The following is a 14,805-nucleotide window of genomic DNA, read 5'->3' as shown; positions in this document are numbered from 1 at the left end:
AAACTTCATACTGAATCGTAGTCACTATTGTCTCGAAAGTTCTTTCCACACTGTCAGTGGCACCACTATGTACAGAGAGGCAAACTATTGCCCAGTGATAGAATGTATTTCTTTCCATGTTAAGAACCCATTAATTGATGATTTCTACTTTTGTCAAAATTTAACCTACATAACTATATACTTAATACAGAACCAGTGCCTTCTACAAATAAAATAGCATATAATTCATATCATAATGTATTAACAGAATTGTAAAGGGTGACACAAAAGTTTTTTGATGTTTTAAAAGTCAATACTTCATGGAATAATGTAGGTAGGGGGGGCAAAAATTTGCACACATGCATGAAATTACATAGGTGCTTATGGAAACCAAACAAAAGTGTTCAAAATAACTAGCAGATGACACTTTCTATGATACATGAGCAATAATTAGCATAACAGTTGACTTTTAGCAAAGATGATGATCTTTATAACAAATGTTCAACAAGTCGGTCATTGTTCACGAACAATACCTGTAACTGAGGAGCAATGTTGTGAACAGCACTGTACCCCATATTAGTAGGCATGGTGAGAAAATTGCTGTCAGCCGTTGTATTTTAGCATCCCTAATGAAGTCGGAGGATCACAAAAGACTTGTGACTTCAGGTATCCCAACAACCAATAATCACATGGATTGAGGTCTGGGGACTTGGGAAGTCAAGGTGGCAGATGTGGTGGCTCGACACACAATTCTCACCAAATGATTTGCCCAGAAGATCTTTCGCACATGTATTAATATGGGTGCATGAGGGTTGTACCTTCCAACAGGTGTATATCCGGCAGGCTAGGGATGATATGACTCCTCCTCCTCATTACAGCTCAATTTATACACAATTCTCATTCAGCATCACTGATGTGTTGATGTCCAGTGTCATCTCTTGGGGGCAGTTTCTGCATTTGTTTTCGGTTTCAATAAAACACCATGTCACTTCAGGCACGTGTGTCAATTTTTACTTCTCTACCTACATTATTGCGTGAATTAGTGCATTTTCAAATGGTAGTGTATTTTTGTTTCACCCTGTATAACAAATTCGCTTTTAATCTTCCTTCTAACAGATAACTGCAGTTTTGTTAAACAGTGTTAAATATGAATCTTGATACAGTCAATCAATTATGCTTTGTCAGTAATGCTCAGATACACTGAGTAGGCCTAAGATGCACAAAGCAGAAAAATATCTCACAGAGCTGAAAACCTAGAGTATCATTGCCTGTTGAAGGATGGGAAATTGTGTTCCTCCAGAAGGCATGGAATTCTGATGCTTCTTGAAAAGCACAACTGTCCAATAACAGCTTAAAGAAATACATGGTGGTCATAAGGTCTCAATCCATTTCCAAAATATAATGGATGCATTTACATAATATGTATCATTATAATCCATCTCTGAGATAGCATGGGCGTATTCTCACTACCCCTCCCCCAGGATAATAAATAAGAATGTTTATGGTATAAGAACATGAGGCTGCTGTTAGTGTGCAATTGTGTGATTGTTCTTATCTGGATCTGCAGCAGGAGTTCATTCAGAAATTTCAAGTGCCTGACAAGAGCATAGAACTTGTTACTTGTCAATATGTTTCAGAGAACTGGAAATTTTGCTAATGAACCACATGTAGGGGACCTCTTATATCACTAGAGGCAGTGAATCAGAGAAGCAATCAAAAAGAGTGTGATTGCATCAACTCATCTAGACAAGAAGTTAGACGTGTCAAAATCAGTGATTATGCAAGTTTTACACTTCACAGTAAAGAAAGAAGTGTACCATAATAAGATACTTCACCAATTAGACCATAAAGATCACGCAACTCTGAGAGTTGCTTATTACAATCTGACAGGGGTTGCACACAACAAACAGCTTATGCATTACATTTTGTTTAACGATCAAGCCACATTCTACATCTGTGAAAAAATTAAGAAACATAACTGCCTCATATGGGGTAATGAGTGACCTCTAGCTACCACTGAACATCAAAGAGCAATTCCTGGAAGCACAGCATCAGAAAGGAGGCATTGCTGACATTGTTGTGTTCCATCAGGACGGAGGACATACTCGTTTTGCCTCATAATAAAAGAATACCTAAATTGAAGATTAACCAACAGATGGATAGTGGAGGTTCAGCAAGACTGTGGCCATCACCCTCACCTGATTTTACACCTTGGAGACATAAAGTTGAGGATGTACAAAACAAAGGTAAGGGATTGCAGGAATCTAAGACAAAGTAAATATTCCAGAATTTGGATCAAGAACAACTGCCAACATGAGTAACTTAGAAGTAGATATCCTTGGAGTCGCGAAGCAGCGTAAATGATTTAACAAAAGCAAGTCTTCCAGTCCTGTATACCAATTAGGTTCCTTTAAGAGTATACTGATGCAATAGCTCCATACTTAACAATCATATACAACTGCTCAGTACGGCCGATAGACCTACAAACAACCCTCAACATCACCCCAGCCCCTGCCAGTAAGGAGCTGAAAACAGACCGCTCTATTGTCATCCTCCTGGCGGATAAAGGCTCCACAACTGTGGTACTTGACCATGTGGAGTATGTGGCAGAAGGACTGTGTCAACTCTGGCACCTCAACCTACAAAGCTGTTACCCAGGTTCCCATTCCCTCCCTCCAGACTGAGCTGCAGAAAATCCTAAAAATCCAAGGTCCCTCACAAGGCCTCATAACGGCTTCCATCAACCTACTCACTCCACCTGAGCCACGTACCCCTACCTTCTACCTATTACCCAAAATCCACAAAGAGAACCATCCTGACCGTTCCATTGTGGCAGGCTTCAAAGCCCCAACAGAACGTATCTTAGCTCTAGTAGACCAACACCTCCAACCTATCACCCGCAGACTCCCATCCTACATCAAACACACAAACCACTTCCTAGAATGCCTCAAATCCATTCCTACTCCCCTCCCACCTGAAACCTTTCTTGTCACCATAGATGCTACATCCCTTTACACAAACATCCCACATACCCATGGTCTCTCTGCCCTTGAACACTACCTCTCCCAACACCCACCCGAAGAGCTTCCAAAAACCTCGTTCCTTATCACACTTACCAACGTCATCCTCACCCATAATTACTTCACTTTTGAAGACGAGACCTACAAACAAATCAGGGGAATGGCCATGGGAACCAGGATGGCTCTGTCCTATGCCAACCTCTTCATGGGCTGCATGGAAGAGGCTTTCCCAAAGACCCAACACCTACTTTCCCTGGCATGGTATAGGTTTATTGATGACATCTTTGTGGTCTGGACTCATGGTGAAGAAACACTCCTTAATTTCCTCCATAACTTTAACTCCTTTTCGAACCTGAATTTCACCTGGTCCTTCTCCAAAAGCCACCTTCCTGGATCTGGATTTTGAACTCCATCTTGTTGAAGCTCACAGCCACATATCTGTCCACATCAAACCCACAAACAAACAACAGTACCTTCACTTTGATAGCTGCCATCCATTCCACATCAAATGCTCCCTTCCCTACAGCCTAGGTATTCGTGGCAAACGTATCTGCTCCAGTGACGAATCCCTCAACAATTACACCAATAACCTGACCAGTGCTTTCCTCTCCCGCAACTATCCTGCAGACCTTGTCCACAAACAGATCTTCCAAGCAATACATTCCTTCCCGTCCAACAACAATGTTCCTACCCCCAGACCACACAGAAGCATCCTCCTTGTCACCCAATATTATCCTGGCATCGAATACATCAACAAATTACTCCGCCAGGCATATGACTTTCTCAAGTCAAGCCCTGAAATGAGATCATCCCTTGACAATATTCTCCCCACACCACCCAGAGTTGCCTTTTGTCGCCCCCCTAACCTCTGTAACATCCTTGTCAAACCCTACAATATTCCCAGACCACCTTCTCTACCCTGCAGTTCCTATCCCTGTAACCAACCCTGCTGCAATACCTGCCCCCATGCATCCCCCCACAACCACCTGCTCCAGCCCTGCTACTAGTAAAACATATACAATTCAAGGCAGGGCCACATGTGAAACAACACATGTGATTTATCAGCTGACATGCCTGCACTGCACAGCCTTTTACTTTGGTATGACGACAACTAAACTGGCTGAGCGCATAAACAGGCACAGATGAACTGTCCGCCTAAGAGATGTCCAATACCCAGTAACAGAGCATCCGCTCCAGCATAATTCTACAGACGTAGGAACCTACTACACCGTACGTGCCATTTGGCTTCTCCCACCCAACACTAGTCCATCGGTGCTGCGGAGATGGGAACTTGCACTCTAACACATCCTTTCATCCTGCCATCCCCCTGGACTGAACCTATGGTAACCAACCTCACTCCCATTTGCTCTTCAGTCTTCTCCTCTTTCCCTTTCCTCTTTAGCCGTTCACGCATCTTTTCATCCTACATAGTTGTGTTTATCTTTATACTATATACCTCTTTACTTCTGTATGCATCTTCTTTGGTTTGAAGCTGGCACAGTACTTACAGTAGAATATCTTTGGCTTCCCTCTGACACCCATGCCTCCATCTTTGCTACCCTCCCAGTTTACCTTTCCCCTGTTGCTTCATAACCTGGGTTGTGAGTAACTGAAACCTCTTTCCCTTCCCCCTGTTCCCCCCTCTCTCCTCCCTGACGAAGGAACAAAGTTCTGAAAGCTAGGACACGTAAATTTTCTGTTCCGCTTTGTGTATCTATTGGCTGTACTGAGCTGAGGTAAGTACTGGCCAGCCCCTCTCTCTCTTTGTTAGTATTTGTTTCACAATCATATACAGCCACTCTCTCAGCGAAAGATCCATACCCAAAGATTGAGAAATTGAGCTGGTCACACCAATATTCAAGAAAGATAGTAGGAGTAATATCATTAACGTCGATATGCAGCAGGATTCTGGAACATATATTGTGTTCGAACTCTATGAATTACCTTGAAGAGAATGGTCTATTGACACAGTCAACACAAATTTAGAAAACATCTTTCTTGTGAAACCCAACTAGTTCTTTACTCACAAGACCTGCTGAGTGCTATTGACAAGAGATTTCAAGTTGATTCTGTATTTTTAGATTTCCAGAAGGTTTTTAACACTGTATTACACAAGCATATGGACTATCATCTCAGTTATGTGACTGGATTTATGATTTCCTGTCCGAGAGGTCACAGTTTTTACTAATTGATGGAAAGTTATCTAGTAAAGCAGAATTGATATATGGAGTTCCAAAAGGTAGCATTACAGACTGTCTGCTGTTCCTTTAACTGTATGAACGATTTAGGAGACAATCTGACAAGCTATCTTAGGTTGTTTGCAGATGATGCTGTGTCGTTTATTATCAAGTAAAGTCTTCAGAAGATCAAAACAATTGCAAGATGGTTTAGAAAAGATATCTGTAAGGTGCAAAAATTGGCAGTTGACCCTGAATAATGAAAAGTGTGAGGTCATCCATATGAGTGCTAAATGGAATCCATTAAACTTCAGTTACACGATAAACCAGTCCAATCTAAAGACCGTAAATTCATTCAACTAAATACCTAGGAATTACAGCTACAAATAACTTAAATTGCAAAGAACACAAAGAATATGTTGTGGGAAAGGCAAACCAAAGAGTGCATTTTATTGGCCCAACACTTACAAAATGTAACAGATCCACTAAAGAGACCGGCCATCCACTTTTTAAGTATTGCTGCACAGTCTGGGATTCTTACTAGGTAGAATTGATGGAGTATCTCAAGAGGGTTCAGGGTGAAACCGCACATTTTATATTGTTGTGAAATAGCGGAGAGTGTGTCACTGACAGGATACAGGATTTGGGGTGGACGTCATTAAAATAAAGGCTTTCTTTATTGTGGTGAAATATTCGCACAAAATTTCAATCACCAACTTTCAACTCTGAATGTGAAGATATTTTGTTGATGCCAATCTACATAGGGAGAAACGATCATCATAATAAAATAAGGGAAATCGGAGCTTGCACGGCAGGATATATGTATTCATTTTTTCCTTTGCTGTTCAAGATTAGAGTAATAGGGAATTATTGTGAATGTGGTTTGATGAACCCTCTGCCAGGCACTTGAGTGTGATTTGCAGGGTATCCATGTAGATGGAGATGTAGAATCCAGGATGCACCATCGGCTGTTCCACAAGGCGTGCTTCAGAATGTATCCAGGTCTGCTCTTAAACAGTAGCTGGAAGCAATGTTGAAATTTGATGAGAGAGGGAGTGGGAGGAAAGTGAGAGAGAGAGACAATAAATACACATGTGTATTGTGTAAATATATCCATTATTCTTAGGAAATAGATTGTGACTTTAAGACCATCCTGTATTAGTGAAGCATTCATACAAAAATATTGCTGCACTCAACGTTTTTTAAGAAGTAATGTGTGATTATACCAACTATGATGCTTATTTATGTGTGTTATTGCTTTGTAATTATTATTTACTGTCTGTGCAGATATGTGTAAAAGTTAATTTTTGAAAATATATTTTTATTGTATTGCCTGTGCTGACTGTCGGTTCAACCATGTACACTTTTTTTATATATATTTACTCATTCATTTGTTTGTATTTCACCCACGATTACTAGTATCTTATTGATTTTGTCACATTACTGTGATGTGGACTAAATTTTTAAGTGAGCTGAGGACTAGTGAGTGCTTTCAGTGACCTATAACCATAAGCTCTCGGCATGGTTCAGCAACCATATTTCAGAATAACAGTGGAGCACTGTGTTAAAAGGAATGGGGTGCTTGGCCTAAACATCTGGATCTAGACCTCAGGGTGATGTCATGTCAAAGGGGTGTGTGGCTGTTGAGTTAAAATCCCCTTGGTCAACAGCTTCACTCCAATTGTTTTAGGGTTGTTCTTATAAGGTGAGGCTCTGCCAGAATTGACCTTCATTACTCCCAACTGCTTGTGACATGAATAGAAAATATTTTTTCCAGTCAAACCCCTCTAGTGCATCTGGTGGGCCACTAATTGATTAAAACTAACATCCAACCACTTAAGAGAACTTGACAGGTGAATCCTAAAGAGCAGTCACTGCTTGATATTATAGGTGTCAATTGAAACTGGGTTCATATGTATTGTAATTAAAGGGAATAAGGGACATTCTATAAGATGTCATCTTCATTCCTTCTAAATGCTCTAGAATGTGTGATTATTAGCCTAAAATTAGTGGAACAAATTTGGATATGGAGTGATGGTTACTGAGGTCTCAACAACTGAATAAGCTGGAAGACTTCATAGGTGCAAAAAATTAGATGAATATTCTGTTATTGAAAAATAATATTCCTTTAATTCAAATGAAGATGTAGTCTCTTGCCACTGATAATATGAATGTAGTCTTCAATAAATTGCAGAGGAATTGGCTTGATCAAGGTGTGAAGCATGTAAGGAACATTATGAAGCAAGTAATTGATAAGTTCAAGAAACCAGCTGTGTTTACAATAATATTTGATTCCCAAATCTGCCGTCATACATTTAAGTTATTTTCTCCATCTGAGAGTTTACTTAGCTATGCCAAACCCTTTGTGGTGATTAGGTGCCAATGATATAGCCAAATGTTGCCTGTATGTAATTGGCAGGTAAGTGGCAGGGCATACTGTGATCTAGGTGTTAATTACCCACTTCCAGAGTTTTCATCAATTGCTTCAGCATCCACTTGTCAAATCAGTACCATCATGATAGTGGAGTAGTCTATGATATCAGATATTTATTATGTGATTTCAGTCTCCTCCCTGAGTACCAGACTCTTCGATAATAGTTGTTTTTCCTTCATTTATATTAGATAGCTTCTGGATACCTTATTTTTAACGTAATATGTGCATGACTACATTGATATTTTACATAGAGTAAGAGTTACCTATCAATTGTAAGGATATAGAGAATATGGAGCTGTACTTGTATGGAAATTCTTTCTTGTATTGGGATTGTGTAAATCACAGTTTGACTAATACTGGTTTTTATTACCTGTGACAAATACCATTGAGATGTAACTGCACTTAGAAGAAAGATCGAAGAGGCCTCTGCAAGATTTAGAATTATTTACATGATTCCTTTCTCCTTCGAAAGGTTATGTTCATGTGTTAGGAACAGGAGCAGACTCAATACTGAACCTTTGGGGGGACCCACATTTTATGCTTCCCCACTCCTTGTTTAACAGTTCTTCTTAGTTTCATTGTGTAAATGTAGACCTCTGTCTTCCGTTAGTAGGTTGAGGCCCCACTCATGCAAAAGATGCCATTAATGGAATAACATGTCAGTTTCTCAAGTAGAATGTTATGTAAGTCTGCAAGCTTTCATGACCTCTGCCATTGAAGATAAAATCTTTTGAGCTGGTAAGCTGCATCATATTCCTCTTAAATCTTCTCCAAAAACTCTTTCCAACCACTCTTCTAGAATCTTCTTCAAGAATGTTGAGTTACATGCGGACATGAGATGAGTCCTGAAGAATATCCTACCAGAGAGGTCAAAACATTGAGTCTTGGAACTGTTTGAGGAGGTTTATTTTGTGACCTAACAACTTCAAACATTTTACCTTCAATAGGCTATCCTTTGTGTGTTTGCAGAATGTTCTAAATAGATTAGAGGGGATACCCAAAAGATACCAGGATAGTGGTGCTTTTGGTGTAGCTTGCATAGTATACTTTTCCCCACTAGGGTGTGTCGGCAACTTCTTGGTTGTTACCTGGGAAGGTTTTGGCAACAAATCCTCCTCATTTCTCATATTATCTTTGGGATTCACTGTACAGAGGTCCTCATCAATCCAGTTAACTCTGCCAGTGTTCAAAGGGGTCAAAGAACAAGTTCACAAATTTTCTCAAGCTTTTCTCCTCCTCAGACAGTTGACATATGACTAGAATGTAATTTGTTGTCAGTCACATGCCACCATTTTTTAAATGAGAACGCCACTGGTTCAGTTGAATTTTTCCCATGGTGTCAATTTTCTGATTTAAATATCACAACAGTTTCTGAGGCATTTGTCGTATGCAGGAAGCAAAATTTCATAGAATCATGAGGTTCTTTACTGGGAATTGAACTACTTTATCATGTACAAAAAGATGAAAGCACTTGGAGCTAAATGTGGGCTTTAAGAGAAAAAGATCTCTTTTTCAGCTTTTGCAGTAACTCTTGTTTCTATGTGGTAATGTATGGCCAAGTATTGCCATGCTAAATACAATATCTGTAGTCAAGAGATATGATGGTTATGTCTCACATTTCTTAATGTCTTATTGTAGGCTTCAGGATTAGTGTAACCATGACATTCCTTCAAAATAGTTCCCATTAGATACTGTACATTACACTGGTACTTTTCCAATACGTGAAACATTTCTGGAACTCTGTCTTAGGGATATCTTTTAATTCTCTCTGCAATGCACTTTTAATCTCATCTATGCTTGTAAAATAATAGTCCTTTAAGATATGCTTTATTTTTCGAAACAGAAAAAAGTCACATAGGATCTTGTCTGATAAGCATGGAGTTAGGGGCGTCATTGCAGTATTGTTTTTAGCCAGAAATTCACAAACAAGCAATGACGTATGAACATGTCTCATTGTGATGCAGTAGTGTGCACTATGACATTGAAGTTGAAGAATGCAGTGAACATAATCTTCACATTTAACCAAACGTTTCAAACATTTTTCAATCTTGGTGATCCAGAATGCCGTCAGTGAGGAAACCGAGCCTTAGTAGTAACATCATATTCGTAAACCCACGTTTCATCACCTGTTATTCTTGAGTTATTCTGCATCATTGTCAGCTTCATCTAGCAAGTCCTGAGTAACTTGCACTCAGTGCTGGTTTAGTTTGAAATTCAATGATTTTGGGACAAATTTTGCTCTCATGGGTTTCATACTGAAACATCCAAAAATACTTCATGACTCAAGCCAATTGATTTGCCAACACGTCAGACTTCTCTGATTGTGATTAGATGATTGTTCATAATAATTTCTTTTACTTTTTCCATGATTTCATCAGTTGATGTGCTGAGACATTCAGGGCACTTATCATTTTCAGCATCTTTATGGCCTTATCCGATACTTGTAAACTCTCGTTTTACTTATAGCAGATTCAACAAAAATAATATTTAACGTTTGTAAAATGTTTCTGTACTTTATTATGTTGTTATTGCAAAATTTTATTACAAATTTTTGATTAATTTGCATACAAAATAAATAATCACCGATGCTATCAAAATGTGTTATCTTTTTTAACAGACTAAGTATCTGATATGGCTAATATTGCTCAAATACTGTTCTCTTGTGTTGACCAACACAATATTGAAAAAACGTGAATCAAATTAATAAAACACGCAAAATTACAAAGTTCTCATTCATTTTTGAACACATTTCATATATATGGGTTCACTAGCTGTCCCTTGTTTCAGACTGTTTCTCACAAACTGTGAAGAAGTGGGGGTCTTAATACCTATTGTTTCAAGTAATTTTCTGAAATACGAGATTATGTAGGATACTCCAGTGACTGATTTAATTTCATCTTTACCATCATTTTGAACTAGAGTTGGTCATCCATTGGTTTGCTGTGTGTTATGAATGTTTCAGTTTTGTAGTAACTGTTGCTTTTGAACCTCTCTGACTTTCATGCATAAATTCTTCATCCTATTCTGACTCAGGCTATAAAGGAAATCTGTCTGAGTCACTTAGTTGATACATTTTGTTTGTTTTTGCTGTTTAAAAAAGATTTAATCATATTTTTACTCTTCATCTGCAGGTAGAAGAGAGGGATGCTGTGCTAGTAGTGAACAATTTTGCACCTGGAGAGGCAAGTGTTGGTGGCCTGCCATTACTCTCTGCACTTGGAATTAAGAGTGAAGATAACATCAGAAGTGACAGTAACAATGCAGACAGTTCCAGTGTTAATGAAAGTACACACATGTTGTGATAACACTGCCGTAATAACATACTGAACATCTTTCCATAACTGTTAATAGTATGTATTTGACATTTATGCAGCAAATTCCATTTGTTAATATTAATATTAAATTTAATTTTTTAGAGAATGTAGAGGCTTGTCCTATTTAAGTATAATATATGAACCATACATAAAGGTCAACATTTTAATGTAATGAAGGATCAGGACTAGTTTTATTCCACCAATTTCTGATATTTCGACTCAGTTTTAGGCTATTGTTGCCTGCATGATGCAACGGAAATCAGTGGGCTCAAGGTAGTTTTGTATAGTATCGTGTTTTCCCTCTGTACCTTCATTTTACTTGGGAGCTTTAAGCTAAAAATGAATTGTCATGAAGTTACTGTGTGAATGGTTAGCTAACCATGTTTTCTCCCCAAGCATTCATTTAGTCCTGTGGCATGTTAGTTCTTATACTTGGCACCATAAAATTTGGATGAAATGTTGGTGATTCTCATAGTATAGGAACTAATATAGTTTCACTGTCTGCCCGCATAGCTGAGTGGTCATCATGATGGATTGCCATCCTAGGTGCCTGGGTTCGATTCCCGGCTGGCTCGGGGATTTTCTCCGCTCAGGGACTGGTTGTTGTGTTGTCTTCATCATCATCCTATCCTGTGCGCAGGTCGCCCAGTGCGGCATCGGATGTAATAAGACTTGCACCAAGGCGGCCGGACCTACCCCGCAAGGGGCCTCCCGGCCAATGACGCCAAACGCTCATTTCCATTTTCACTGTTCACAGTTTACAAAATTTGAAATTAACCTATCTGGAAACTGTATATGTGAATTTTGTTGTAATTGTCTGCTGTTTTTCCCTTAACAGTTTCTGAGGGGGCCATCTCAGAAGCAGGGAATGTAAGTTTTACTTGCGTAATGACAAACCTGTCTCTTCATGTTTTACATTGTAAGTACCAAGATTGAAAATGATTTGCAGAATTACTGAAAGCTCAAATGTCTTTAGTAATTGAAGCAGTAATTGTTTATCCAAGGTGAAGTTGTTGTTGGTGGCTGTTATGTACTGGGAACCGTATAATCACTTATTTTTCACAAAAGCCTCAAAACATGATGGAAAAGAAGAAAGAAATCTGATAATGGCTCTGTTTCTACACTACAGAATCATTTGATCATGAATCAAATTAAATTTTTATCATCTTATAATGTGCTTCATACAAGCAAAGATATAGTTTTGTCAATTCTATCACTACAAACAGGCTAATGAAATTAACATCCCTTAAACTTCCAAGCTGATATGTGCACATCTTCTGAAGTAAAGTGGTAAACTTTACTTCTAAAGATGTCTCCAGCATTTAGAGAGGAAACATTAGGAGAAAGACCATGGCTTGTCAGCCTGGAAGTTTCGACTGATGCCAGTACCAGTTGTGAAAGTTTACGGTGTTTAGTAAAATTAATCTAAAGTTATAATACATATGGCGTTACATATAGACAGATACCATTTTAAATGGTTATCACTCAAGAAATTACTTTTCATTTATTTTTCCAGGTCTGTTTCAGTATTTTTTATGTTTGGTTCACACTTTCTCTTCCTTATTTTGGGAGACGTCTGTGACTTGTTTTTGAGTAGAAAGCAGAGAAATGACAATTTGTGCTTGGTACATTGCATCAGTTGTGCTTTCTGATTGTGTGAGAACTTAACATCATTATTATTATGTTTTCTTTTTCCTTTTAGGGCCATTAGACACCACACCAAGTAACAATAAAGAATTTCTGGAAGCCTTTTTTGCAGACCAAAAGTGTTATACTCTTGGTTTGGCCACCTGCCTTCTCTCGTCTTTCCAGCTATGATTTTGCTTGTGCTCATCATGTAAGCCCTTACAATTGTTGAACAGTGATCTGTACTTTGATCAAATTTTGGATGTCTTCCTGATTCAGTCCATTACTCTTGAGGTCCTTCCTCAATGTCTTGAATCATTTGTTGGAGACTTTACAGTCTTGGAACTTGACATGTTGCCTATCATAAAGCATGATCAGAAGTGGAAATAAATGATAGAAAAACAAATAAATCCTAAGGCTATATGTGTGTTGAAGCTTGTATCATTTTAATTGTACTTTGACACTTACCCAGTCAGTGACCGAGCCACATGCAATGCATTATAAGTACAGAGATTTAAAAATTTTCCTGTTAAAGTGGTGCTTTAATTTGGCAATGTATTTCATGTTACAACTGTTTGCATAAAAATATGTGTCAGAGTGGTAGAAAAACTGTGTTTGACATTGTTCTGACACAGTATGTATTGTAATTCGTATCTCCTCTTCTTCATATTCCATTCCTTTCCTTTCTTCTTGTTGTTTCTTATATTACATTTGTATGAACATTTGACCAAACTGCTTTTTGCAGGAGATATGAAAGCATTTCTTAAATTCACGTCACTTATTAATTTTTTATGCTATGTATCTGTTTCAAAATTTGTTTTTGTATAAAGGGAAAATTGTTAACAGGATATTTTTGCCATGTATTAACAATCTTTGAGAGGAAAGAAGTCTAGGTAGTGTGGAGTAAGAGAAGATGTATTGTAGAGCCCCAGAAGCTGTCTCTTTCATTTATTTTAACTGTTCGTTACAAGAATGAAGTGGAGAGAAGGAATATGTTGTCAGAAACTACATGTTGCTTTTAGGCATAATCATAATTATTTACAAAAATGAGAAAAAATTGATAATGGTGGTTAATGGATAAATATATGGACAAGAAAAGCTACCTACAGCAAACACAGTATAACTGTTAAATAGCTGTGAATTAAGTTGACAGTTTTTGTCCTCTTTACTTTGTGTGTTACATGGAGAGTAAAAGTGATTTTAGTACTGAAGCTAATGTGCCTGTTCTATGCTCAGTGAATTTAAATTTTGAACTAAAATAATATTTTAGATGAAATGAAACGTGGGTAATAGTAGAGTGAATCTCTAAACACTGTGCTCTTTCTTGTTGTTTCTGATGATGTTAAAGATGCGATCTCCTCCCAGTAACTCTTAAAATCGATTGATTATTATGTACATATTTTTACAAACCAGTTCTAATGAAGAGGAGAGAAGAAAGGCAAATAGATATTTTAGAAATTTCTATTTTTAAGAGAAAGATTTTATATATTATTAAAGAACTGAGTGAAATGATTTTCAAGAGCAAATGTGATAATTATAATGCTTGCTTAAAGTCTGCATACTGTTTTGTTAAAGAAGCTTAGCATAATGGAGATAAGAGCTCTATTTTGTATTATACTGTTATTGTGGTTAAGAAGAGGATTTAAAAACATATAATGCCTCATAGTGAGGAAAGATTTTTAAGAAAAAAGCAAAATAAAAGAAAACAAAAAACATTTCTGTGTTAATGCTAGTCTTACTTTTAAGGGAATTGTAATATCAAATGTTAGATATTTTTGAGAATATATTTTAATATTAATAGTATTAATAGTAAAATTTTTGTAATATTTGTCATTGAAGCATGAAGCTGTTTGATGAATAAAAGACTATTTCCATTAAGAATTGTATTCTACTTTGCTGATAGTGTATTATGAATCAAAATAAAGTACAAGGTGACTATTGACACACACACACACACACACACACACACACACACACACACACACACACACACACACCTCATGCTCACATAGCCACTTTCTCTGGGCAGAATGCCACTGTGTCACGCCGTGAAGCAGCAATTTGCAGGGAAGGGGAAGGGATAACAGGATACAGCTGGGGGATGGGGTGAATTCAGTGTAGCCTAGAAGAGCATACAGGGATTAGATGGTGGCAAGATAAGGCAGGTAGGCACAATGTCGGGAGGCAGTGCAGGAGGGAGGGGGGCGGGGGGTGGGCAGGGAGTGGAAAAGGAGAGCATCAAAGAAGGGAGAAAG

General features: G+C 38.0%; 1 protein-coding gene across 1 annotated transcript in view; it reads left to right on the top strand.

The window, feature by feature from the left end:
- The window catches only part of LOC126272585 (interleukin-1 receptor-associated kinase 1-like), a 148,314-nt gene extending 133,889 nt beyond the window's left edge, over positions 1-14,425 (top strand). The window contains exons 13-14 of the mRNA XM_049975511.1: positions 10,742-10,960; positions 12,627-14,425. Coding sequence (XP_049831468.1) covers positions 10,742-10,912 — 171 coding nt within the window. The 3' untranslated portion in view covers positions 10,913-10,960; positions 12,627-14,425. The remainder of the gene's footprint in view (positions 1-10,741; positions 10,961-12,626) is intronic.
- The last annotated feature ends 380 nt before the right edge of the window (positions 14,426-14,805 follow it).

This window comes from Schistocerca gregaria, chromosome 5 (assembly GCF_023897955.1).
Source record: "Schistocerca gregaria isolate iqSchGreg1 chromosome 5, iqSchGreg1.2, whole genome shotgun sequence".
In the NCBI taxonomy this organism is placed as follows: Eukaryota; Metazoa; Arthropoda; class Insecta; order Orthoptera; family Acrididae; genus Schistocerca; species Schistocerca gregaria.
Note: the sequence above shows the minus strand (reverse complement) of the source record. Positions and strands in the feature narration are given on the sequence as shown.